This window comes from Pezoporus occidentalis, unplaced genomic scaffold, assembly GCF_034315485.1.
Source record: "Pezoporus occidentalis ecotype Australia unplaced genomic scaffold, CSIRO_AGI_Poc_V1 ctg362, whole genome shotgun sequence".
Lineage (NCBI taxonomy): Eukaryota > Metazoa > Chordata > Aves > Psittaciformes > Psittacidae > Pezoporus > Pezoporus occidentalis.
The window spans coordinates 54,118-81,433 of NW_026915614.1; the positions used below are offsets into that span (position 1 = coordinate 54,118).

At 58.5% G+C, this 27,316-nt stretch overlaps 1 protein-coding gene across 2 annotated transcripts; it reads right to left on the bottom strand.

The window, feature by feature from the left end:
• Positions 1-641: 641 nt before the first annotated feature.
• RNF19B (ring finger protein 19B) lies at positions 642-27,057 on the bottom strand. 2 transcript variants are annotated; one of them, XM_062630973.1, is made up of 9 exons: positions 12,201-12,879; positions 7,319-7,524; positions 5,380-5,524; positions 4,828-4,990; positions 4,112-4,226; positions 3,498-3,638; positions 3,022-3,229; positions 1,850-1,981; positions 642-1,395 (listed from the first exon to the last, which is right to left on the bottom strand). In XM_062630973.1, the coding sequence occupies exons 1-9, from the start codon at positions 12,791-12,793 to the stop codon at positions 966-968; spliced, it is 2,133 nt and encodes a 710-aa protein (XP_062486957.1). In that variant the 5' UTR covers positions 12,794-12,879; the 3' UTR covers positions 642-965. The 2 variants fall into 2 exon arrangements, with proteins under 2 accessions (XP_062486957.1, XP_062486958.1); XM_062630974.1 differs by lacking the exon at positions 642-1,395 and adding an exon at positions 27,041-27,057 and having other exon boundaries at positions 1,846-1,981.
• Positions 27,058-27,316: the final 259 nt, after the last annotated feature.

Consider the following 27,316-nt stretch of genomic DNA (forward strand, 5'->3'; position numbering starts at 1 on the left):
GGCAGCGCCCCTCGGCTCCCCTCCCATCCTCCTTTGGTTGCCCGTTGCCAGGCAGCTCACTCCGGGGACTGCATCTCTGATGCCCGCTCTCTGGCGCCGCAGATCCGGCCGCCCTCCCGCAGGCAAAGAGCCGGGACAGCAAGCTGGTGCTCGGCGTGTTTTACACGCGGTGAGCTCCATAGCGGTGCCCGCAGCATTGCTCTCACTCCTCGCTTTCCCACCTCAAATCCCATCTGCATCCTGCCTCCCTGGTGCCTGCTCTTGGCTGTCCTGAAGCCCTGCTCGCAGGGTGAGTCCTGGTATGTGAACCACCGCACAGCCCTGTCCCACACCTGCTGAGCCAGTGCCATACCAAACACCGTGCTATGCTGCCTCATCCCCTTCCCCATGCATCCCCTCCATCCCCATCTCCCTGGGGGAAAAGAGACACCTCGTCCTGCCCCAGCTTCAGAACAAAGCCCAACATGGCACATGCACTGTTCCCATCACTGCTACAGCCAGAACAAGGCTGTTCTAGCCCAGTTCCTAAAGGCAGAAGAGGAAATGCTCCTGTTGCCCCATGGCTTGGGCTAGGAATCCTTGAGCAAAGGCAGCCAGAGTGGCTCCCTGTACATCCCTGGAAAAGATGAACTGGATGAGAGTCAAATGACAACCAGAGGCTTTATTCCAATAGTCCCTTAGGATGGTTGCAGACGTACAGACACACGTACATATTTACACTCTTACACACCTCACAGAGCTTGGATCAATAAATTAAAACAAAAACAGGGGGTGGGGATTGGGCTTTTTTTGTTGTTGTTTTTTTTTTTTCCTTTTTGTTTTTTGTCACATAAGAAACAGCAGCTCCCCGGGAGGGGGGGGGGGGGGCTGGGGAGCCACTGTAGCCTCGAAGACAGAAGCCAACACGGACACAACCCTGCCCCAGAGAGATGCAGTGATGGAGTGCTGGTCAACAGGAGCCCACCTCACACCCTGGCTTCGATGCACTCCAGCTTGACCATGTCATCCAGCCTGCAGCCCTCGGCTTGGGCACAGTGGCTCAGGGGGGCACTTGGGCTCTGGGGGCAGGTTGCTGCAGGCTGGGGCGGGGGGGACTCGCACTCGTCCGAGGTAAGGTCCGGCACATCGTCCGACTGGCTGTCGGAGCTCTCCAGGTCGCTCCGGATGCTCTCGGGCTGTGCCAGGGTGATGTCCCAGGTTTTGCTGGCAATGCAGTCCTTTTGCTCACAGCTTGGGTGTTTGCAGGTCTGCTCCTGCTCCCCGTCCTCCTCCTCCTCATTCTCTGCCATTTGGGTGTGGACGTGCAGAGAGTCCTCTGTGCTGCTGCCGCTCGCCAGCTGGTAGTGACTTGGTTTGGCTTCGATGTCCACCTGGATCTCCATGTTATTGCACTCCCTGCAGGAACAAGCACCTTTGTGTTACTGGGTTCCACTGGGTCACCGCTGGTCTGGAAGGATCACGTTTGCTAAACACGAGCAAGATGCTGCTTATCACCCTGCAGCATCTGGGAAACAGCAACGCTTGCTGCTCTCCTTGAGTCCTCCCAACAGCAGCCAAGATCATCCCAGGCTGTAAGCCAGGAACTGAACTGGGAAAACATCAGAGTGACCAGCCAGGAACAGCCCTTGAGGATCTTGAGTTACAGCTTCCTTCCTCAGCCTCCACACCACACGTGGAGGCTGCTCCCACATTGTCCCCAGCCCTCCTTCTGGGCTAGGGAAAGGATCATTCCACTTGCCAGCTACCAGAGAACAGGCTGGAGCTGCTGCAGTCATCTCCCCGCCCACAGCAGCACCCCACAGAGCAGAGAAGATGCCAGCACCCTCCTCACCAGTGCCCATCCTCCTACCTGTCCTGGGGGTTGTAGGAGCTGATGATGGAGCCAGCCATGGCTCGAGTGCTGGCATTGTCACTGATAGCCCCCAGGCTGACAGAGTCTTTGGGGAAAATCTCCTTCTGGACATCAGCCTGAACTTCCAGCCTGCAGGAAAGAAGAGGATTCCTCAGGAATGCCTTAGATGGTCCCTGAGGGGCACCAAGCACTCATTGTTTGTCATGGGAAGGCAAGAGGCCCGTGGTGCCGGTGCAGCTCAGCTTGGCAGAGTTCAACCCCAATGGTTTCTCTCCTTAAGTCTCAGGTTTGGCTCTGTTTAGGTAAAGCCGTTCTGTTTTCCATGACGAAGGTGAAGTTGTTTTTCATGACTCACACGGTTCCTGCGAAGAAGCGATTTGCACAGCTCCCGTACAGAGCCATGATGGGATCCTGGCTGCCACCTCAGCACATGGCTCCAATCACCCAAAGTGACTCATAGGCATGTTCAGAGAACTGTGGTGCAGCCTCCTGACTTGGCAAGCAGTGACCCTGCTTGCTATAAGACACTGGGAATGGGAAGCATCAAAGCCTCCAGCCTGGGACAAGAGAACTGGAAGAGCTTTAAGCAGGCCACGCAGGCAGCTCTGCACCATTCCCAATTAACCTGAAGCATCAGCTCTGTAGTTTGAAGGAGCTCAGTAGGGACAGAAACCCCTGTCCTCCTTGCAGGAACCAGCCCAGCACTGGCTCCAGAAGCAGCCTCAGCTGCTCCTGGTTATTCTACAACACAAGATGCCCTTTTTGCAAGGGCATGTAGTGATAAGACAAGGGGAATGGCTTTAACCTGCCAGAGGGGAGACTGAGATGAGCTCTTAGGCAGAAGCTCTTCCCTGGGAGGGTGCTGAGGCGCTGGCACAGAGTGCCCAGAGAAGCTGTGGCTGCCCCATCCCTGGCAGTGTTCAAGGCCAGGTTGGACCCAGGGGCTTGGAGCAAGCTGCTCTGGTGGAAGGTGTCCCTGCCCGTGGCAGGGGGCTGGGACTGGATGAGCTTTAAGGTCCCTTCCAACCCAAATCACCCTATGAAAACCTACCAGGACACAGAGGGGGATGCACTCACAGCCTTGGAGAGCTCCCCAGCAGGCTCCTCCCCAGCCAACACCAGCCTTGGGGGCCTCTCCCCTTTTCCTGTGTGCCCAGCAGCTCACTCACCTGCTGTACTTGCCCTTGCCTCCGGAGAGGACCCCCCCATTGAGGGTGCCCCCCGAGAGCGCGGCGAAGCTGGCTGTCTCGCTGTAGTTGCCCTGCATCACGCTGAGCCCATCGGTGGGGCTGCCGCTGGTGCTCAGCACGCTGGTCAGCCCCTCGATGCTGCTCTCCCCAATGCTGGGGTTCTTCAGGGCTCGCCAGGCATCAGCCACTGCGAGAAGAGCAGCACAGGAACAGGGATCAGCAAGGGAAGCATCCGGCTGCGATGGTGCTGGCAGAGCTGGGGTCAGGGCAAGGAAGAGCTGAGATATTGCTTCAAGGAGCTACGGAGCTCATCACCAGGAGCCTGAAGCAAGTGACTGCTTGTAGGCAAACGCAGGTAAACGCAGACATTCAGGTCTCGGTAGCATGATTACATTACAAGAGGCAATGGGCAGGGTCTTGCTTCACCCCCTTCCCTTCCCCACTCATCCCATTACCTGTGATGGGTCCATCATCTTCATCAAACTCGATTTTCACCCCCTTCCCATTGGCAGTGCTGACCCCGCAGCCACCGCCCCGGCACAGCGAGATGGGCACCACCCCGTACACGTAAGCCAGCATGATGGGGACGCCGATACCTGCAGAGGAGGATGTGCTGGTGTCAGAGGAGCAGCTTAGGCTTGAGCTGTGCTGGGCAGACAGAAAACTCTTTGGGGTAGGGACTCTTCCCGTTGTGTTCATGCTGCTCTAAAGCCCTAGTTCACAACCCTGCAGGCAGTGCAGGAGTCCCCTGTGCTGCTGCAGTGCAGAACAAGGGAGCCCCAAGAGCAGAGACAGCCTCAGCTGAACCCACAAGGCATCAGCCTCCAAACCAGCCCACGGGCAAGAGGCAGCTCTGCTGTCAAGGGACTCCCCTATGGGCTGTGCACAGGCAGCTGGTGCTCCAGACAAGCCCTGGGCTGGCTCCAGGCCACCTCAGGCACAGCAGGATGTGGATGTGAAACAGAGCCATGTGCCCAGAAGAGCAAAACCCCCATCCCACAGGGCTGCTCCACCCCTTGGCTCAGTGACACCTGGCCCCCCAGAAGGGAAAGGGACTGTGCCCACTCACCCACACTGACAGCAGCGATGACTGGAGAGGCAATGACAGACAAGGTGACCCCACCAGTAATGGCCAAGTTCCTCTTGTGCTTGGAGGTTTTCTTTCCCTCGTATCTGCTGTGGATCTGACAGAAGGAGAAGCACCAGGTGAGAACAGAGCAAACACCAGCAGAAGACATTAATAAGCTTGTGATTTTACAGCCTTGTCAGCTGGATTAGCCCTTAAAGAACCTCATCTTGACCACAGATCAGATCTAGTAGGTGGGTCTGTGCTGTAGGAAAAGGAGGAGGTGCAAATACAGTGCTGACACACCATTTCTTGCCTCTCAGTGCCTCTTCAGCAGCACAGACACACAACAGCATCACACAGTTCGGGGCAGTAGCTCAGCATCAAAACACGAGTGATTTATGCAAGCCAAAGTGTGATACTCAGGGTCCAGCCACTGTCCCATAGGGCCCATCATCACGTGTTAAAAAGGGACCAGGTCTCCCCTTGGGTGCTCCTGGTGCAGGCACAAGAGTGATGCAAAATGCATTTGAGAGGACTCAAGGGCTACCAGCCACCACCTTCCCTCTCCCCACCCAAAGCTCTAAAGATAAGGTAAAGCTTAGAAGAGAACTGAGTTTGGGTTCCATGACCAGATCCACTCCTTGTATCAGATGCTCTGAGAGGAGAGAATGCCCCAAACCCCTCAGCAGCTCCAGCCTCCTGCTCTCCACACTCACCTTCCTCCCAACGTACACCGGGATGCCAATGACCATAGCAGGAATGGCAATGCCAGCGATGAGGGAGATGCCCACGGGAGCCCCGATCAACGTGCCCAGCTGCCAGAGAATCTTCTTTTTACGACTCCATGGCTTTTTGCCCCAGAATGTGCAGCCAGAGGGGCTTCACAGAAGGGGAAAACAACGCCATTAGCATGAGAGCAATTCCCGAGAGCCCCCGTTCAACTTCCACACCGACAGAACTCAGGAAGCAGGCAGACAACACAAAAAGGGTTTCCCTCTTTTTCTCCCCATCAAGATTAACTTGCTCCTCAAGGTGATGACCACACTACTGGGCCCTTGCTCAATACCCAGTACACCAAGAGCCCTCCGACGCTGTCGTGTCAGGAGGAACCTGCTGTGGAAGAGCATCTAAAGCAGGCAGAAAGCTCAGCTCCTGGGGTCAGGCACAGCATTTGGCTGCCTGATCGAAGAGGCAGGAGGAGGGAGGCCACCAGGCAAGTGAACCCCTGCCCAGAGCCCCAGGGCAGCAGGGGCTGCTCCCCTCCTCACCTGAGGTAATGCAGGTCCGAGATCTCCTTCATGCAGAGCCAGCAGAACTCGCAGCCGCACACCGCGCACGTCATGTGGTTGCAGCTCCCGTCGTTCATCTTGATGATGTACGCGCTGCAGCGCGGGCACGGCTTGATGTCGTCGGCTGTGGGATGGATGCGGAGCATGGGATTGAGCTGGGAGCAGGCAACAAGGGGGACCTCATCGTGGATCCACCCCTCGGTGGCAGCGCGGGCAGAACGCCTCTGCTGAGCGCATACAGTGGGGAGGTTGGGCCTTTATCTTCAGGGTGAGAGGGCAACATTGATGGGACAAAGCCCACCAAAGCCATTTGCCTGCACAGCAGGGACTGAGAACAGCAGCTGCTTTAAAAGCTTATTGTGGCTTTGAACAGGATGTATTCCAGAACATGCTTAAACCCTGGGAACAAGTCATACCTGCCCTGCGCTAGCCAAGGCAGCAGCAAGAGTGAGCCATTACCAAATTGCTCCACTGCGGTGATTCGCAGGCCAAGAACGACAGAACAATTGGGAGCACAAGGGCTTGGAGAAACTCTGAACCTGACCTTGGAAAGCAGCTGAACAGGGTCTGCAGGCAGGGCAGAGCTTGTGCAGCCCCTGGTTTGCTGCTGGCAGAGGGGAAGGGGCCTTCACCTCTTCCTTAATCCAAGCATCATCTGACGGCGGTTACACCGTGCAGCGGCTCAGGGCTTGCTGGCAGCCTCTGCAACACTCCACAGTATGAAATCCAGCTGCTGGGACCAGCTCGCACCTTATGAATCACCACATTGAATGCAGCAAGAACAGGGTGGGGGAAAACCACTGTCTCAAGAACCTCCCTGTCGGTGGCTGAGCACTAAGCTTCCTGGCAGGGATCTCCTTTAACAGGATGGGAAAACTCGGAAACTATTTGCTGCTGCTGGTTTGTACCACAGGCTGGGCTACAAGCAGTGTCTATGCTGTCCGTTACCAGGGCCCTCTAACTGGGGCATGCTGAATCTCAACACACCATGAAGCCACCTCGGAACCACCCACAGCAGCCCTGTTCTAAGAAGTTCAACTCCTGACAGAGAGGAGAAACCAGAGGGTTTTGTTTAGGGGTAAAGCAGGACTCTATTGCCAGGCTCAGGACAGTTGGTTTTAACCAACACTAACCCAGCAGACACAGCAGCTCCTACCAGGCAGCGTGGGAGGCTGTGGCTTCAGTCCTTGACATTACCAACACCTAACAGCACACAGAGCTCCCCACACGCAGCAAGGCATGAACGCTGCTCCTTGCTACTGCAGCAGGCAGACTTGAGGCTGTAAGGGTAAAAAGTGCCTGTTTGTTCAGGATTTAGATCACGGGAAGTGAGAACATCCAAGATCAAAGGAGCCACAAGCCTAGCTGGGGCGGATGAGGGGAACTGCCCTGACACAGAAGGACCCAAAGCACTTCATCACCTCCTCATCTGTTTTGTGCTCTTGGAGGAGCCCATCACGAGAAGGGGAAATGGCTCTGAGTCTCACAGCTGGTCCCACTGGTGGCTGCTGGAGACCCTCAGCTGTGCCAGGCAGCAGCAGTCCCTGCAGGGCACTAACACCCCCCTGCTTTGGCAAGAAGAGTTTTTGCCCTCAGATGGCTCTTTCTCAGCCCCACAGGCTGCACTGCAGTAACCACAGCAAGGTGTGGATCATAGAATAGTTTAGGTTGGGAAGGACCTTAAGAGCATCCAGTTCCAACCCCAGCTCACACTAAACCTGGCTCTGTCCAGCCTGCCCTTGAACACTGCCAGGGATCGCACTTCCTTGGGCAACCTCTGCCAGCACCTCACCACCCTCCCACTACAGAACTTCCTTATCTCCAACCTGTACTCCCCCTGTTTCAGTCTGAACCCATCCCCCTGTGTCCCATCGCTCCAGTCCCTCACGAAGAGCCCCCCTCCAGCATCCTTCCATACCTGGGCCAGACTCCTGCCCGTAGCTGAGGCCTGACGTGTGCTTGGTGCGTACCCGCAGCGCCTGTGCCCGCTGCTGCCGGGCCATGTCGCAGGTCTGGTTGGGATGCCAGATCTGCTTGCAGTGGTAGCAGAACTCCGTGTGGCAGCCGTCCCTCTCGCAGGTCAGCTTGGGGCAGCTGGCACAGCCATAGGCAATGACCGCGTACCTGAAGGGGGGAGACACCAGGAGGATCAGGGAAAGGTATCCAGAGACAGGGATGCTTTAACCCAGCCTGCGGAGAGCCTGCAGCCCACACCCTAGCCAGATTCCTGCTCTCTCCAGTCCTATGCTTTGCACTGCAGGGCCTGAAATTAAGCAGTGCTAATGGGGCTCCTCGGGGCTGACAGCTTTGACACAGACAGCTTGCAATAGCGAGTTCTCTCCTCAATAACTCTTCTGTCAGTTCAGAGAGACCAGATCTGTCCTGCCCGTGTGCCTGGTTAACAGTTCACTGCTTCTGATTCAGGCTCCTAGGACAAGCTCACACTGCAATTCCCAAGCATCCCAGTTTAACACACGTACCCCAGTTCCTTAGGATAGGTATACAGGTGGATGCTATATGGGTGGATGAATCTAGGAAAGCTGAGGCTGTCCTGGGCACTTTATCAAGTGAATGATTCTAAAGTGGCACAACAAGGTTTTTCATGTACGGATACCTCAAGAAGCATCCATCATCCCCACAGCATTTCCTTTTCAAGAGCAGTGAAGGACAACACTGTCCCTGGAGCGAGCCAAAACTTGAGCAAAACATGCAAGAGAAGAAGAGCAGGTTCAACCACCTCGCTTGTTCCCACAGGAGCGTGATGCTTCCAGCAGGAAATGTGCTGTGTACGCAGCAGTTCAACCAGCACCACCAAGCAGTGCTGCAGGAAAGCTGACTCGGTCCCCTGCAATGAGCTTGCTTCCACTGGCAGGGGCTGAACTGAGCAAGTCCAGAGGTGCCCCCCCAGCCCTGCAACACCAGGATGGCAAAGGGTGCTCGTGTTGATCATCCTCTGCACCTCTGGTAGGGGTCAGCTCTAGCCCAGGTTTTATATTTAGAGCCTGCGTGGCTCCAGTTGTGTTGCCTCTTCGCAGAGGCAGCAGCGTGAGAACCGCCGAGTGTGTCACACCACAGTGATTCACATCCCGTGGGAGTCTGAGCAGCTTCATCCTGCCAGGGTACAGCATCATCATCACCAGAGAAACAGCAGCTCCGCGCCCAGCGTGGGGCCGGGACGCACGACTGCAGCGGCCCCGCCTGCACGTGAAGCTGGGACTGGAGGAGAGATGGGATACAGGTGGCTTTAGAAGGCTGAGAGGGACAAATGTGACCTGCATGGACCAGTAGGCATCTTGTCTAGAGACAAGAGTCCCTTCCAAGGCAAACCATCCATAATTCTGTGAAGATCCCACTAAGCATCCAGTGCCTAAAGGGGCTCCAGGAAAGCTGGAGAGGGGCTTTGGACAAGGGCCTGTTGGGGCAGGCCAAGGGGAATGGCTTTAACCTGCCAGAGGGGAGACTGAGATGAGCTCTTAGGCAGAAGCTCTTCCCTGTGAGGGTGCTGAGGCGCTGGCACAGGGTGCCCAGAGAAGCTGTGGCTGCCCCATCCCTGGCAGTGCTCAAGGCCAGGTTGGACACAGGGGCTTGGAGCAAGCTGCTCTGGTAGAAGGTGTCCCTGCCCGTGGCAGGGGTTGAAGCTGGATGAGCTTTAAGGTCCCTTCCATCCCAAACCACTCTGTGATTCTAAGATCCCACAAAGCATCCTTACACTGCTGCTAACACGTGGCCAAAGACCTACCCCTGGCAAACCCCCCTTGATCTGACCAGCTGTGTTGTGACACTGCTACTTCAAACCGTAACAGCAGGCTAGGAAAGCTCAGTGTAATGCAATAAGCAACCCAATGCTCTAAATTACCCCCTCAAAAAGTGGGGTTTTCTAAACACTCAAGAAGCAAATCCTATGAGAAATTACAGTTGTCACCATTTATCTTCTATTCCTTGAGCTGAAATGACCAATACCATGGACAAGCCCAAAGCTGTGGGGGAACAAACTACGTGACTGTCTATTAGGGAAAGAAATAACACATCCCTGCATTCAAGGTCAACTCGGAAGAGGCTGTCGAAGCGATGTCCCTAGGATTAAGTGTGGCAGGATCTGGGTGGCCAACATGTGGCCCTTCTTCACCTGACTCCCAGCACATCACTGAGTTCAACAGCCAGGCTCAACCCCAGCAGAGGAAAGGGAAACTTTGACTTCTCCCCATGCAGCAATGACAGCGAAGGTCTTCCCAAGGCTGTGGAATTGCACAGCTCTGCCGCCAGCCCATTCCTTGGATGGCCACGAGTTGCCTCCATCCCTCTTCCCGTTGCTCCACGCGAGCCAGAGCCTCAGCAGCCTCATTCACTGAGCTCAGCCTACACAGCTCCGCTCCTCTAATGGCTCTGTTATTCTCGCAGGCTTCCAGGAGAGCTGCTGTGTGACAAGCACTAGACAGTGATGCCACCTGACTGGAGCAAGGAAAAACAAGAGCTGCAAACATAGAAAATGATTTGTACCGCAACTGATGGCGCATCAATTGACCGGCGTTTCCATGCCAACACGCACCGGTGTAGTGCTGCTCCTCCTCCTCCTCCCCACGGGCTCTTTCATTTATGAAAGGCTGGGACGTGTGGAAGGGGCAGGGATGCTGTGTGCCATGCACCCATCACCCAGCAGCCCCTCACTGCCACCACCCCAGCACGGGGGGGGGGGGACAGCCGGTGCTGAGCATCGCATGCCCCAGCTCCCGCTCCGTACACCAGCACTACTACAGTGGGAAAGCCTGGTGTAAATAATTCATACCCTGATGTTACAGAAGCAGGGAGACCCAAGCTGGCTGGCAAGAATGAATAGGGTGATTAATTCCTCTCCCTGCCGGAGGGCTGAATTCCAGCAGCCTTTGTTCAGTGCTGCAGACACACCAGCAGCACTGGTCCGTGAGCATTGCCTGGTCTCAGCAACCCCAGGGTCGCTTCTTGCTTTGCTGGGCAGCTCAGAGGAGGGTGCCCATGCACATTCCTTGGTCAGCCAAGGGAGAGGCTTTTGCTGGCAGGAGGAGCTGTGGGTGACACCGGTGTGCACAAACCCCCTCAAGACACAGATGAGGCTCAGGCTGGGTGACTGCCCCTGCGCTGGGGGCTGGCTCCTTCCAACCAGGCAGCCTGGGTGATGTACCTCGAGTTTACACCTTATCCTGAGCACAGAGAGACACCACAGCAGCCAAGGAGCCGAGATTCAGTAAGCAGGAACAGGGTTTTCTCTAGTCAGCTAACAGCACTGACAGCAGGGGCATTCCCTCTGGTACTGCTCCATGGCAGCACAACCTGCTCTATCACCCTCCTCTTATCCCCAGAGCTCCTGCAACAACAAGATCCAACACTCGATTTTGCTTCTGCAAGGAGAGAAGCTGTTGTTTGCTATTAACACTGCCCTCTGAAGAAACAAGCCCTTTACACAGCTGCTCAAAGCAATGGGGAACCTGAGCCAGGCTGGGTTTGCATACGAAGGCTATTCCACTGCCCTGATTAAATCTTCACAACCCTCCCACCACGCTTTCCATGCTGACTGCTAGGTCAGACTTTCCTTTCATGTTCTTGCTACCCAAATTGCAGTCCAAGCCGAGTTGTAGCTCAACTTCACAGCACTTCTCTAAGTTTCCTGAATGAAGCCCTTTTCCAGGCAGCTTTGGCTTAGACTCAAACAGAAACCTAAGAGAGTTCATTTGACGGAAAAGAGAAGAGAAAATGAAAGCAATGCACAGATAACTATAAAGTCATCAAGCTTGGCTGGGCTGACTTCTGGCCAGGCAGACGTTGCCTCATTTGGGTAATGGGCAATGAGGCAACATCCCTCCTCTGGGCCATGAGCTCACATCCTTACTGGGAAAAAGTGACCGGCTGTGGTTCCCTCTTCCCCACTACGGATGCTGGAGGGTGTCCCCATGGCTGGCACGACCAGGAAACTCCACACTTCCTATTTGTGCTTTCTTTTAAATGAGAGAAACTGTGGCTCACCTAAACCCCCCTTCAAGTCCTATTACTCATAGCTGGGTTGTCTGGACTTCATTAGCCCCAAGGTCAAAACCTGGTTCTCTAGGAGGCAGCAGGGATAGACAGTGATGCTTTGGTACCCAAGGCCCATCAGCTGTCCTGGGGACTCCTGACAAGGGGCACAAGTTATTCCTGGGGAGATTCCGACTGGATACAAGAGGGAAATTTTTCCCATTGAGAACAACCAGCCACTGGAATGATCTGCCCAGGGAAGTGGTGACTCCCCAGCACTGGGCACTGTTAAGGTTCAGCTGGACAGGGTGCTGGGACATCCTGTTTAGGCCATGCTTTGCCTGGAAAGGCCGGACCTGTTGATCTTCCAACCTGGGATACCACACAGCAAAGAGCTCCTGGATGCAGGCTCTCCATCGGCACTCGGTAGCACTGGAGGTGCGCAGCACCAGCACCAGCACCCCACCGGGAGCGAGCCAGCCCTCCTGTGCCCTCCCCGGCACCCAAATGGGAACGGGCAGCACCCCAGGAGGAGGCCACGTCCCGGGGCCACCCCAGCTGGGATGTGACCCCCAGGGGACCGCGGATCCGCATCACCCACGTACCCCAGCACCCAGCAGGACCTGGGGAGGGGGGAGGCTCCCTTCCCGCACCGTCCCCGGAGGGCATGGCCGGGGCAGCGCCGCACGGGGCCGGGGCAGCGCCGCACGGGGCCGGGGCAGCGCCGCACGGGGCCGGGGCAGCGCCGCACGGGGCCGGGGCAGCGCCGCACGGGGCCGGGGCAGCGCCGCACGGGGCCGGGGCAGCGCCGCACTCACCCGCAGTCGGGGGCCGGGCACCAGCGGCAGTCGGGGTCGGCGGCGAGGCAGCGGCGGAGCATGAACTCCTCGTACTTGGCGACGAGGTGCGGGGAGTCCCGGAGCAGGCGGCGGATGTCGGCGGGGTTGAGGCGCTCGCTGCACTCGGGGCAGCAGATGTTGACGCGGGACTCGGTGATCTCGATGCGCAGGTACTGCCGCAGGCAGGCCCCGCACGACCGGTGCGGGCACGACAGCAGGCGTGGGGCGTTCTCGGCCGGCTGCCGCACGAGGCACAGCGGGCACTCCAGCTCCTCTTCGCCGCCGCCCTCCGGGACCACCGCCGCTTCCTCGGGGGGCGGCAGAGGCGGCGGCGGAGGAGGAGGAGGAGGAGGCGGCGGGGCCGGCGGGGCGGCGGGGGGCGGCGGCGGCGGCGGGGCGGCGGGAGGCGGCTCGGCCTTAGCGCGGCGGCGGCTGCCCGCGGCGGAGGCGGCGGCGGCGGAGAAGACGCTCTGGAAGGAGAGGCGGCGGCGGCGGCCGGGCTTGGGGCACTTGGCGGCGGCCGAGTGGATGGACGAGGAGCGCGGCGACTCGGAGTCCCGCTCGGAGCCCATGGCGGCGGCTGGAAGTCAGCGGTGTCCGGTCACGGCGAGAGTCACTCCGGGGGCTCCGGCTCCCACCGGGCGCTGCCGGCTCCGCTCTGAAACGACAACGGCGGCGGAGCTGAGGGAGGGAGGGAGGGAGAGCGCCGAGCCCGCCCCGCCCCGGCCCGCTCCGCTCCGCCCCGCCCCGGGCGCGGCCGCCGCCGCCGCCATTTTGGTTGTTGGCAGCGCCCAGGGGCAGGCCTGAGGCCGCGGGGCAGGAGGTAACGGTGGGCCGTTGTGTGCCCCGGCTCACCTCAGGGCTCTCGGCCCGGCTCCCTCAGCACCCCCGGCTCCCTCAGCACCCCCGGCTCCCCTCAGCATCCCCGGCTCCCCTCAGCACCCCCGGCTCACCTCAGGGCTCTCGGCCCGGCTCCCTCAGCACCCCCCGGCTCCCCTCAGCACCCCCCGGCTCCCCTCAGCACCCCCCGGCTCCCCTCAGCATCCCCGGCTCCCCTCACCATTCCCACTCTCCGAGGCTTCCTCCGTTCCCATCCCAACCCAGGCACCACCACGGCTTGTGAAGGAGGTGCCCCTCTTACAAGGACAAGTGAAGGGCTATTCCCCAGGGGCAGGTTGCTTTCAAATGTGTTTCTGGTTGGAGAGAGGGGCCTCGAACCACAAGAGTCCCCTCCAAATGCATTCATCCCCGCGGCGCATCCCGCCCCTTGCTGTGGGACTCCTTCTACAGCAGCTGTGGAGATTCCCTTGCCCAGGAATGCTTCCCGGTGCGGGCTTTCGGCTCTCCCATGCACCGGCGCTGCCATTACAAGCCACGTTCCTCCTGCACCCATGCAGAGCTGCCGAAGCCCCCTGCAGTCCCTGCCATGCGGGTGACAGGACAAGAGCGGCTCCATGGCTGCCTCCCGACCATCGCCGCTCCTGAACTCGTTTCAGCACAGCCTCTTTGCACAGTGATCGCCAGGCTCCCTCCCGGCTGCTCTCAGTGCCCCTGGGATGGAGAACAAGGTGTAGGGAACCAAACCCAGGCTGACAGACAGAAGCACCGGGGGTTTGATGCTGCCTGACTTGCCGTAGGCAAAGACCCCGTGCCTGTCTGCAGCAGGGATAATGATGATGCTTCCCTGTTTGATGGACGGCAGTGAAGGCACAGAGGGAGTAAATCACCTGGATAGGAGCACACAAATGAAGCTTCCTCCTCTCCCAGTCCCCTTCAGCTCTCCTGTTACCTTCCCTATCCTTTTCCTCTCTGCCTGTCACGCACCCTCACTTGGTGCTTATCCCAAGGTGCCTGCTGCCTGCAACTCCTTCCCTATAGCTTATGTTCCCCAGACATGTGCCAGCTCTCCCTCACTTCGGCTGTGCTCCGGCATTCCTGCAGCACCACACATGGCTCTGGCCCAGCTGGGAGGTTTGGACCACACTTAGGATTGGCCTCTGTTAAATTCCCACCTGGGACAAGAGCCCTGTTACTATCATGGGGGCGAAACAGTTCTGCTCCAGGAGAGGCAGGGATGCTACAAGGGTGCTTGTGGAGCCGGGTGAGCTGCTGGGCTCTGGTCCCTGGCAGCTGTGGGCAGGCATGAGGATGCTCAGCACTTCTCTGATCCTTGTGATGTGGAGCTTTTGAAGTTGAAAGGATCCTCTCCCCATGTCGGTGGTGGGAAAGGAAGGCCAGAGAAAGAAATGTACTGGTGTGAAACAAGGTTCTATTGAAACGCCTGAGATGAGGCAGGTATACGGCATCTTCAAACGGCTGTCGCTGCCCCTCTGCAGCAGAGACCGGTTTGCTTTGATGATTTCAGTAGAAAAATCACACTGGAGAGTGAAACAGAGAACCCTGCGTAGGGTTTGTGTGGGACGGGTCTCGCAGACAGAGCTCTGCCAGCTCAGCCCTACGTCCTGTGCAGCGCAGGAGCACAGACTGGAACTAATTGTGGGAAGGTTTCGTCTCCAAAGCTAATGCGAGACAGGCCTGAATTACCAGCACTGCAGACACAAACAGAGCAGAACCAGTTGGAGTCCTGGGAAAGGCATCAGCTCGCAGGGCAGCGATGACTCCTCATTCCCTTAGACGAGGAATCATGACACAAACAGGGCTGGGGGAGGCTGGGGAACATCTGAGGGGCTCACGCTGCCTTCAGAGCCATTCCCTGCTCCGGAGCTATGCACATCTCCTGCCAGTCTTTGTGTCTGAGGGACTTCAGTGCCTTCCTGGAGCTCAGACACAGCCTCCTGCTTGTCCTGCCCCCATCGCGGTGCACACACAGCATCCACCTGAAAACACGTCCTCCACGGCTGAGGTGTTGCTCCGTGGCAAGTTTCCATTGCCCTTGCCAGGAGCAGAGGCTCCTGCTCAGCACGTTCCTGACTCCGGAGCAGTTTGAACCCAGGAGGTTGGTTGGATTCCAACCGGGGGGAGGAAAAACCCAACCAACCAGGGGCTGGGGAGGAGAGGGCAAAGGAAAGGGCTGCCAGGGAGGGGAAAGCCACTGGATTGGGAGAGAGATCAGCTCAGTCCCTCCCCGGGGCTGCAGAGAAACAGTCCCCACCACCAGTGACCGGTCTGACCCCTTAACCGAGGGTGTTTGAAAGATAACAACGAAAGAAAACCAGCCGGGGGGCGGGGAATGGAATTCAAACGCTCCAGTGCCCTGCTCCGCAAAGCCCTGCTCCCACAGGCGGATCTGCGCTGGCAGCAAGCTGGAAAGCCGCTGACTTCCAAGCCCGCCGCTCAAATCGGGGCAGGATTTGGTCCAGGCGACTTTAAACACTGCCCGGATGGAGCAGCCCCGAGGCTGGGATGGGCTGAGCCTGCTCTCGAGAGCCACGGGGCTGGCTTCCAGAGGAACACCTCAGTCACCCAGAGCCCAAACCCCCCCCCAAGCAGGGTGAGGGCTCTGCCGCCAGCTCCGAGGAGGAAGAGCCTCTGGTGAGGCAATGAAAATCCCCCTTGCTTAATTCCGAGAGTGAAAGCAGAGGCTGGCTGCCGGGAAAGGGCTTGGTGAAACTCCCTGCTCGCACCGGGAGGATTTGCATGGAGGAACTGGGCTGTGCCGGGGCTGGGAATGTTGTGGTGGCAGCAGCGAAATAGAAACGCCAGCTCCTATCCCGTCCCGTTGGCCTGGCCCCTCCTTTCCTGGTTACCTCAGCACAGAATGGATGATAGAACCACAAACTGGGTTGGGTTGGAAAGGACCTTAAGATCATCCAGTTCCACCCTCCGGCCGTGGGCAGGGACACCTCACACTAAACCAACTCACCCAAGGCTCTGTCCAACCTGGCCTTGAACACTGCCAGGGATGAAGCATTCACAGCTTCCCTGGGCAACCCATTCCAGGGCCTCAGCACCCTCACAGTAAAGAACTTCCTCCTTATCTCCAACATGAATTCCCCTGTTTCAGTTTGAACCCATCACCCCGTGTCCTGTCACTCCAGTCCCTGATGAAAAGCCCCTCGCCAGTATCCTGCTTTCCCAGGGTTAGGCAATACCTGCCTGTTGCTCTCAGCCCTGGCCCGCTGGACACGGGGATGTTGAAAGAGCTATTTTGGGACACACAAGGCTTCAACCTGCCTGAAACCTCCAGGTCTTTCTGGCCCGGAGGTGGACATGGTTCCCTGGAGCAGGCTTTCTCTGGAAGTCCATGGCTTTGCTCAGGGTTTCTCATGCTTCCCCAGGCAGAGGTGGGTGGATATTCGTGGGTCACAGCCTGTGCTCAGAGCAGATGGAGGCTGGAGAAAACAGAGCTCACGTTGCTGCTTTCTGACACGATGGAACAGGGGAAGAAGGGGATCTTTACACCAGGCATTCTTCCTTGTTGCTAGACAGGGAATGATTCAGCTCCAGTCTGGCTGGGCAGGATGAGACCTTTGGCCATGCTCAGGTGGGACAGCCAGGGCTGTTAAAGGGATCCATGAGGATTCACCAGTGCCGCAATGCAGGTGACAGCTTTAAGGCTCTGTGTCCTGAGGACCCACTACAGGAGGGCACAGCCAGGGACCATCTGGCAGCCAAAGCAGAGAGCTTGCTGTAGGCGCAGCCCGGGGGCGAAGCTGGGAGGGACAGAGGGATTCCGGTGGCCCAAAGGTGGTTTTAAACCTCTCTGAGGGGTCTCATCCCAGCTCCGTGCCCTGAAGGGATGTGCCAGGAGCATGGGGGCTGCCTGCATGGGGGCCCTGCTCCCCTGGGTGCAGAGCAGGGCTGGGCTGTCCCAGCCGAGCTTAACCCTGAGAGCTTTGAGGTGTGCGGTGGGGGATGCTTTGCAGTCACGGGGTAGCAGCTGTGGAGTCAAGAGCTGGAGTTCTGTGGGGTCATTTTCTGCTAGGGCCCTGGGGGACGCGGGTTTGGAGTGCCACACACTGAGCCTCCTCCCATAGAGATGCCATTAACGGCGGGTTATGGCTCTCCAGGGCGGACACCCGTGGCTGGGAGGGTTCTCCCCAGGGCGCACATCTGGGTCTGTCTCCTTAGTTCATGTGCTCTTTGCCTCTCGTGGTCCCCTGCGATGCGCTCAAGGAAGGAAGAGCTGATTCGACTTGACTCCTTTTTCCCTGCCGTGCTTAAGGATTGACATCCTTTTAAATGGAGAGGGAAGGGCAGGAAATGGGAGCCCCGAGTTCAGAAATTCAAGGCTTTTCCGAGAGGATTTGTTCTGGTTTAGGCTGTGATTCCTCCTCCTCTGCCCTCCATCTCCCCATCCCACTCTGCTCCTTCCTCACACCCACATGCACGGCGCACCAATCTTCCGCTCCCTGCTGTGGCTTCCCGGGGAAGAGGCTGTCATGTGAAATCCTGGGAGAGAGCTACCACATGGAGCTCTCTGGAAGCACGGTGTCTCCGGCAGAACATGCCTGCAGACAGAGCAACGCTGCTCCCCCTCCTCAAAACCCTGCACGCTCCCAGGGATGGGGGTGTGGGGAGCAGGGAATCATCTTGGAAGCCTGGGAGCTGCCTACACACAAGACAAGCGTTGTCAGCGGCTGATAGAAGAGGTGGGAGGGAGGGAGAGTTGGAGGGGGAAGAACTCGGAGGCTCGTGTGCCCACGTAGCTCAGCACCCTGTCTCCCCCAGGGCCCAGCAGGCAGGATGGCTCCATCACTGACATGTGCCTTGAAAGAAGACTCCAAACAGGGACTCAAGAGATAACTCCCATCTACTTCAGCAGTGACATAAATGTAGGGAGCATTAAGCAAGTAATAGTAACCTGGCATGCTTTTCCCCTCTACAAAACAGCATTTCCTTCCGTAATAAAGCACAGGCTGTTCCGGCTCCATGTACCTGCACCCTCGCTATACGGCCTTGGGGATAGAAGCAGCAATGATCCCTGCTCTCGAGTCACTTCCTGCTGACCTGCTGGACTTAATGACAGGGGATTTACAAGTGAGAAGGTTTAGCACCGGAGGGTGCTGCCCTCTGGGAAGTGCCGGGCTCATCCCTGGCCAGGAGGAAGCAGCCGGGCTCCCTGCTCACCCAAGCCGTTAACAGCCAGTTCTGTGTTTGCTGTGCGCATAAACATAGGCAAATTGGTCACTGGAGAAAACCCCGGTGCCTGCCACGGCTGCCTGGGGCTGGAGGACCTGAGGCAGGGGAGGCAAACACCTCTGAGAGCAGGCACCTGCCTGGCCTGGCCACGCTGTGCCCGTGGTGTCCCTGGCACGGAGCTGCTGTGATGGGGCAGGGAGCTCCCATCGGCTCGGGACGCTCTCCTCTCCTCTCCTCTCCTCTCCTCTCCTCTCCTCTCCTCTCCTCTCCTCTCCTCTCCTCTCCTCTCCTCTCCTCTCCTCTCCTCTCCTCTCCTCTCCTCTCCTCTCCTCTCCTCTCCTCTCCTCTCCTCTCCTCTCCTCTCCTCTCTCCTCTCCTCTCCTCTCCTCTCTCCCTGGTGCTTGGGGTGCAGCAAGGAGCAAGGTGAAATCTTCAAGGACCCACTGGGGGAGGACGGAGGGAGGGTTTGTTCTGCCCTCGAGAGAGCAGATGCAGAGAAGCTCCAGCTCTGGCACGGGGCTTGGTTTCTGCCAGGAGAACAGTGAGGCACTGGCCTGGTTTCCAGGAAAGGAGAACAGTGTGTCACAGAGGAGGTGTTGAAAAGACCTGAGGCTTCTGCCCCAGCTTTCTGCCTTCCTGCTGCAGCCATGTGTGTGCTCAGGAGTTCAAAAGGCTAAACTGGAGCCTGTCCTGCAGCTGGCTCAGGGCAGGAAGCTGTGGGCTTCTCCTGCACAGAGCACACTTGGAGTCCCTGTCCTTGCTGCACGGCTCAGCACCTCTCCCCTTTGCCATGGGAGTGTGGGAAGCAGAGCTGCATGGGACAAGGCACTACTTGTAGAGCCCAGACCCCCAGAGACCCCCCCATCCCCTGCAGCCTCAGCTCAGAACCTCTCAGCATCTCTGCCATCCTTCCCACTGGTGCTTCCTGCAGACACAGGTAGGGCTGAGCACACCACACGTTTCCTCCACCCGAGCCACCCATTTCCTATGTGCTGCAGACATGAGAAGCAGTGAGTTAATCCTGCAGGCCATGAACTAAGCTGTCTTAGCAGACACCATCTGTCCGTTTTCATTTGCTGATGCACGACCTATTTTGGTGTGGAACAGAGCAGGGGCTGCAGTTTAGGGGCTTGCATGATGCACTGTCCCTGTTGCCAGGGTTTAATCCACTGCTCCCTAACGGGAGAAGGCTCCAGTGACCTGAGCACCGGGGGGACCTGCTGTCATGGACTGGTGGTGCCTGAAGCTTGTCCCTATGGCTGCTGGGCCTCAATGGAGGTTTGAGCCTCAACCCCACAAAGCACTTGGGAAGAGAAAGGTCTCAGCAAGAACAAGAGCACAGCAGCCTTCAGCAGGGGCCTCCCCTTTACCTGGAGCCCCTTCAGCAATGGCCATGGAGGGACACTGCGAAATGCCACCCTTTAGAGCCACCATCCAGCCATCGCAGCCCTGGGCTGGGGCTGGGGACAGGAAAGGCAGGGACTGTTTCTGTCTTGGTAGGGGAGGAGACACATCCGAACTCCATCACTTGCCAGCATCTCAGGTCTCTTCAGCACCATCTGGGAGAATACTAGCATGGGGCTCAAACCCTTCTGCTTGTGCCCCTGAGGACACAGATGTGGCACTTCCTTCCCCTGAGTAACAGCCCTGCACTTCTCTGTTTGGGAGGCAAAGTGTCCTTGGCACCTCCAGCTCATTTTCATCCCAAAGTGGGGTTCCTGGGAAGAGGCCACGTGCTCTGCTCTGCGCTCCAGCCAATGCTGCTTTAGCCTGGGGTCATTCTGGTGCTTTACAGAAGCTGAGCAATGGCAATCCCAGCAGGACAGGGAAAGACAGGAGGAGAACTCTTTCTGTATCCCTCTAAGGGGATCTGGTCCTGCCTCGGAGCAGGCTGGTGACCCTTGTCTGGGTACACAAGTACAGACGTTACGAAAGGTCATAAAACCACCAGGATATTTCCAAGGCAGTTATCAGATTTGATTTACCCAGCTCTCAAAGCCATTCCAAAGGTTAGTGCCTTGCTGTGAGCTGCGATTCCTCCCGAAGTTACCAACTCTGGGGGCAGGATTTCTCCCTGAGCTCTGAAACCAGGAGTGAGGCCATTCTGTCCTTGGGTGCTGTTAGGAGGGAGCCGAGCACTCGGTGCTAACACCCTCCTGCCACCCAGGTAACTGCTCAGTGACCTCTGCTCGGGCTCCCCACATCAGCTTCCTGCTATTCCACACAACAAAAGTGGAACAGAGGGAGGAAGCTCTTCAGACTGACGGCATCAGCCACACAGCTTCCTTCTGACTTAGCCCACTTGCACCATTTGGGCTTTCCAGGGAACTCTGAACCTTCTGGATGGGATGTGGCCTGAATCCACCCACTTCTGCGGCTGCCTCTGGGTGGCCAACGCTGGCTGGGCAAGGACAGTGCAAGTACCTGCTGCGGAGTAACTTCCCTGTCCTGCTGGTTAGAGAAACCCAGCCTGGTTTGGGTTGGAAGGGACCTTAAAGCTCATCCAGTCCCAACCCCTGCCACAGGCAGGGACCCCTTCCACTAGAGCAGCTTGTTCCAAGCCCCTGTGTCCAACCTGGCCTTGAGCACTGCCAGGGATGGGGCAGCCACAGCTTCTCTGGGCACCCTGTGCCAGCGCCTCAGCACCCTCACAGGGAAGAGCTTCTGCCTTAGATCCCCTGTTTCAGTCAGAACCCATCGCCCCTTTTGCTGTCCCTACAGTCCCTGATGCAGAGCCCCTCTCCAGCATCCTTGTAGCCCCCTTCAGACACTGGAAGCTGCTCTGAGGTCTCCAAGCAGCTTCTCTTCTCCAGGCTGAACAGCCCCGATGTTCTCATCCTGGCTCCATACAGGAGCTGCTGCAGCCCCTGAGCATCCTCGTGGCCTCCTCTGGGTTTGCTCCAACAGCTCCATGTCCTTCTGATGCTGAGGACACCATAACCACAGTTGTGCTCTTTTCAAAACCAGCTGAAGCTCTGGACCCCTGGTTTCCTGCCCTGCTGCAGCTGTAATTGCCGGTACCTTCTGCAGCCTTGCTGCCTCCAGGGATGCTTGCCCCTTCACAAACCTTGCTCAGTGTTGGACACCCAGTTTCAGCAGCAATTAACCCTGCTGGCTCCTTGCTGTGTTTGTTAAGCTTTGCCCAGTGTTCCCTTGTCCGTGCTGTGGACACTCCTTTGGCCTCTGCATCAGGTGTGACAAGAACTGACTTCCCTGCGAGATGCCATCATGTCCCTCCTGCTCTCCTGCGAGATGGGATGTCCCTCCTGCACTGTGGGGACAGGGACAGCAGCCGGGCTCAGGATCTCTGTGCTGGGAACAAGCTTTCCTCACACTGTGGGGTACAGATCCCCACCGCAGGGCTGCTCCCAGTGCTCCTGATTTCTTTGTGCTTCGGGAAGAGAATCGACTCAGGAATTGTCTGGATGTGAGGCCAAGGAGCAGGCATCACCCCCCCCTCCCAGCACACAGCCATGGGCCTCTCCTGAGCGTTCATGAGGCAGAGGAGCAGGGAAGGGCAGCGCTTTGCCAAGCCTACAACAGACCCAGGCTTGGGACTGCTGTCAGGAGCTGGAAAGGGGAAGAAACAGCCCAATGCGGTCAGCACTGGCTGGGAAAGGCAGTTCCTGCCCAGAGCTGCCTGGGGAACATTTCCATAACCAGTAACAGCTGTCAAAGGGGAAGACAGAGAAGGAAAAGGAACAGCTCCTGTCTGCAGCCTCCCAGCACAGCACTCCCAGCGCTCCCAGTACAGTGTTCCAGCACGCCCAGCACAGCACTGCCAGCACAGCGCTCCCAGCACTCCCAGTACAGCAGTGTTCCCAGAACTCCCAGCACAGTGCTCCCAGCACTCCCAGTACAGTGTTCCCAGGACTCCTAGCACAGCATTCCCAGCGCTCCCAGTACAGTGTTCCCAGCACTCTCAGCACCGCGCTGCCAGCACAGTGCTCCCAGCACCCCAGTACAGTGTTCCCAGCACTCCCAGTACAGTGCTCCCAGTGCTCCCAGTACAGTGTTCCCAGCACTCTCAGCACTGCACTCCAGCACAGTGCACCCAGCACTCCCAGTACAGCGCACCCAGCACTCCCAGTAGAGTGTTCCCAGCACTCCCAGTACAGTGCTCCCAGCACTCCCAGTACAGCGCTCCCAGCACTCCCAGTAGAGTGTTCCCAGTACTCCCAGCACAGTGCACCCAGCACTCCCAGCACAGCGCTCCCAGCACTCCCAGTACAGCGCTCCCAGCACTCCCAGCACAGTGCACCCAGCACTCCCAGCGCAGCGCTCCCAGCACTCCCAGTACAGTGTTCCCACCACTCTCAACACAGTGCACCCAGCACTCCCAGTACAGTGTTCTCAGCACTCCCAGTACAGTGCTCCCAGCACTCCCAGCACAGTGCACCCAGCACTCCCAGTACAGTGTTCCCAGCACTCCCAGTACAGTGTTCCCACCACTCCCAGCACAGTGCTCCCAGCACTCCCAGTACAGTGCTCCCAGCACTCCCAGCACAGTGCACCCAGCACTCCCAGTACAGTGTTCCCAGCACTCCCAGCACAGTGCTCCCAGCACTCTCAGCACTCCCAGCACAGTGCTCCCAGTACAGGGCTCTGGCCCCGCAGCAAGGAAAACGGGAGTCATTTTCCAGAGGGCTGAGCCAGCACTAACCCATGTGAGTGTCTCACTGACAATCAGCTGCATCAGGGCTCCCTTGTCCTGGCTGAGCTCTTTCCCCAGCCTGCCCTTTGGTGGCCCAGCCCGTCCTGGCTCAGGCCAGGGCTGTTCTCCCAGTGCTCTGCCTCCCTGCAGCACAAGGTGGGCGAGGGAGAGGGGAGCTGTGATTTGGGGTGTCCTTCCCTCCTGGGCCAGCATGGAGAGGGAAAGTGGGTTTGTTGTGCAGGGTTTGCTGCTGCCGTGACCTCCCTCATCCTCCCTAACTTCCCCGCAAGCAGAGCCCACCTTTACCACAGCCAGGAAATTCCTCTTCTTCCGGCTCTCCCTCATCCCTTCACCACCAGGAGCAACCCTCCTGCCCCTCTGGGGCTGAGGCCATCTGTGCATTGCTTTAAGCCAGGGTTTCAGCAGCCTGGATCCTGAGCTGTGTGCGGAGGCCGGGCTGTGCCCCACAGGAATCGGAGCAGGAGGTTTCTGGGGTGATGGGTTCAGACTGAAGCAGGGGGAAATCAGGTTGGAGGCAAGGCAGAAGCTCTTCCCTGTGAGGGTGCTGAGGCGCTGGCACAGGGTGCCCAGAGAAGCTGTGGCTGCCCCATCCCTGGCAGTGTTCAAGGCCAGGTTGGACACAGGGGCTTGGAGCAAGCTGCTCTAGTGGAAGGGGTCCCTGCCCGAGGCAGGGGTTGGAGCTGGAGGAGCTTTAAGGTCCCTTTACCCCAGACCACGCTGATTCTATGATTCCATCAAGTCCAGTGAAGCAGGAGCTGCCCAAGTGCCCCCCTGGTGCCTCGGGGGCACAGGGTCCCTCCCCAGTGAAGCCCTGCCGTCCCTCAGGGGTAACTGCTGGCAATCACAGCCCAGTTTCAAACCAGCAGAGCCTTGATGGGGCCTGTCCCTGCCTGTCCCTGCCCTCGTGTGTCTGCACAAAAGCCTCCCAAGGTGGAGCCAGCTCCTGTACGTGCAGCCCGGGCTGGGGCTCCCGCAGCCCTGGGTCCTGCTCCAGCCATTCCCACCCGCTTCCCATGGGTCTCCCAGCACCCAGGGGTGCTGCCCAGCCCCAGCATGGGACGAGCAGCGCTGTCAGCATGGGACGAGCACCAGGATCGCAGCTGGGGAACCTGGCAGTGAGCACGGAGCAGGGAGCAGAGCCCCGGGCTGGGGCCCTGATGCCTCTTTCCCATCCGACAAGGCAAGGCTTTACCGAACCCCAGCGCTTGCTCCTGCGTTTGGCAAGCAAGAGACGGCAACAGGAGCGTGTGTGAGGCGGAGCGAGGAGCTCCAGCGAGGGGGGGAAGTGGCTTTCCCTCGGGTCTCTGTGACCTTTTCTGGTGTGGGGAGCGCAGCGCTGTGCAGAGGCACTGGCAGCTCACGGCACAGCAAAGCCCGGGGCTTACGGCAGCCCCAGCCCTCGGCTGCTGGCCTGGAACCCCTGGAAATCCAGCTCCAGGGAGTCGGTGCCTTCTCCTCTTTGCAGCAATCGAGCCTTACTCTGGGCTGCTTGTGGTCCAGCTCTCTGGGATACAGGTCCTGCCACCAGCAGCCAAGGCCATGGACCGGGAGCTGTATCAGCCAGCACCATGAGGATCCCGTTGAGGGTCCTCACAGCCCTCCTTAGAGGGGTGAGCACAGGGAATGAGCTGTTGGGGCAGACACCCAAGGGAGTCAAATGGCTCCAGCAAGTGCTCCGTGTGCTTCCAGCCCTTCTTGCTTAGCTTCAAAGAGAAGTGATGCTGGCAGGAGGAGAGGAAAGGAGCAGGGTCCTGTGCAGGCAGATTGGGATGCACCCAGATCCCCCCCGAGCTGAGATTTAGAGGTTTAGGAGCAGGTTTAGAGCAAAGACAGAAATGCTGACTTGGCCAGAGGGATAAGATCCATTGAGAGCTATTGATCACTCAAGTAAGCTCAGCTGTGACACAAACAGCTGCCTCAGCAGAAGGCCATTTCAGCCTGGCTTTGGGGAGAGGCTATAGAGGGACCGCAGGGCAGGCAGCAGTGGGAACACAGCACCCTGCTCTCCTTGAGCCAGCTGCCTGCTCCCGGTGGCACCAGATAAGGGGTGCAAACACACACAAAGCAGGCGCCTCTTTGCAGCCCTGCCAAAGGAACAAGGAAGCATCCACTGCAGCGCAGTCAGGACAGACACTGGAATGGGAAGGATTAAAACGTCTCAGAGGACCTGGCGCGGCTCCCAGGGCCCTCTCTGGACACTGGCACAAGGGCAGCTCCTCCCTGAGGCTCAGGCTCTGCAGAGGCTCTCAGCTCCCCATCCCGTTTCCCCAGGAGGGCTTGTGCTGGAGCCAGCACCCAGCAGAGCACAGGTTCCCGTTTGTTCCCATGTTCCTGCGTATCCAGAGTGACAGCTCCCAGGTAACGCAGCAGTGAACAGGCCTGCATGAAGGCACTATGAGCACGTCAGACCCAGCTGCTTCAGCTGATGTGCAGATCCCATGATCATCCCTTTTGCAGTGCAGGCAAGTGCAGGGGGAGCAGCAGGGAGAGCCAATGGAGCAGTGCAGGTCAAGGACAGGAGGGGTGACTTGGCCCCTCTGCTGAAGGAGCTCCCGGTGCCATTCCCCGCATGGCTCCGGAGCAGCGGAGCAGGGTCAGCTGCTGGCCATGCACAACTGCAGCCGCAGGCACTGCAACTGCAGGAGAGCAGCGTGAGCCCTTCCCTGCCCAAGCTGCCCCCGGAGTCTGGCTCAGGCTGTGCCCAGCAAGGACTCATTTGGGAGCCCCTGGGCCCATCCAGAGCTGGCTCCCTCCCAGCGAGGGCTCAGAGCGCTGCCAGCAGGGCCTGGCCTCTCCTCTCCTGCCCGTGTCAGCCCCACAGCCACCTGAGTGACAACGCTGCAGCCTCCAGCCCCTGCTCCCACACAAGCCCCACAGCAGCACAAGCTGTTGCTGTTTGCAGAGTTACCATCAACCAGCACCCCAGGCCCCTGCCCAGTGCTCCCCATCGACCCAGCAGCATCTGTGCCTTCATCCCGCAGCAACAGCCCTCACTAAAGCATCTTTCTGCTCCTTACTGCCACTCTCCTCTCGCGTGTACTCTCAAGCATTCCTGGCTGCATTTCTCCCTGGCCATACTGCTGCCCCCAGCCCTTTACATGAATTGGGAAACACGGAAAACATGCTGTTTCCCAGCAGGGATGTGACGGGAGCATCAGCCTCTCCCTGCTCTTGGATTTCAAACAAGGTTTCTGCAGCCCTCCCGAGCATCTGCTTTGTGCCTCTGTCACCTCCAGCACAGAACTGCTTTCTGACACCCACAGCACCGGGCTTTGGACCCCAATGTCCTTTCCTCACTCACATACACCTCAAGGCTGAGTGCAAGTCAGCTTAGCACAGAGGGAGTGGGTGCTAACCCCCTTTCTGCTTTGCTATCGCTGCCTGCGTATAGGTGCAGAGTCCACACACCCCTGCCATGGAGCTGTAAACCCAGCAGCTTGTTCAAGTGTTCAAGCCCAGCTTTAGGATTAGCAAGAGCTGAAATTCCACCCCCAGGGCCCTGGGCCAGCACAGGGGTAGTGCAGGGATGCTGCAGGGCACAGAGGTGACCGTCACCCCTTGTTCTCTCCCCTCACAGACCAGATCCCGTTATGCAACCGCTAAAAGGCAGCACAGCATCCAGAGTGGATCCAAGGACTTCGTTGGTTTGCCTTCCAGACCCCCATCCAGAGCGCTCCCAGCACCAGCTGTGCACCGTGGCTGCCTTCCCCACAGCCACTGCTTCCTGCAAGGGCAGGGTAAGTGCTGAGCCTGCTGGAGAGCTGCAGCTCAGGCTCCCCCCTGCAAACACACGCTGCTGGGCTGGCTCCCAGTGCAGCAGCTCAGGGGCTGCAAGCTCCTCATTCCTTCAACCAATGACTCCTGCTCTAATCCCAAGCGAGCGCCCTGGTCCCCTTGCCCACTCCCTTCAGCCCACGCTGGCTTTCCCCGCACAGCATCAGTGACACACACACACTGCTACACTGGGGGGATGGCTTCGCAGGTTTGGACCAGCCAGGGCATTGTGTAACGCTGCCGCTGCCCGAGCGCCATCAGAAAGAAGCCAAGGCAGGATGGGAGCCCAGCAGATGCCCCCCCCTGCTGCCCCCGGAGCATCCCTTACCTCTGCCAGGAGCCCGCTCCCGCTGCAGCTCTTCCCTCCGCAGTCTCCCTGGCTCCCCGGTCCCCACTCGCCTTCCCTCTGCGCCACCTCCCGGTGTGATGTCAGCCCGGCCCGGCCTCCGCAGCCGCCCCATCACACCCCGCTGCTGCTTCCCTTCCCTTCCCCACGGTTGCCACAGCGACAGGAGGGGGAATCCCGGCCCCTGGTCCTCCACCTCCCGGAGCCTCGCTTGGTATCATCCACTGCAGCGCTTCCTCAAGAGCCTGGAGACCAGGC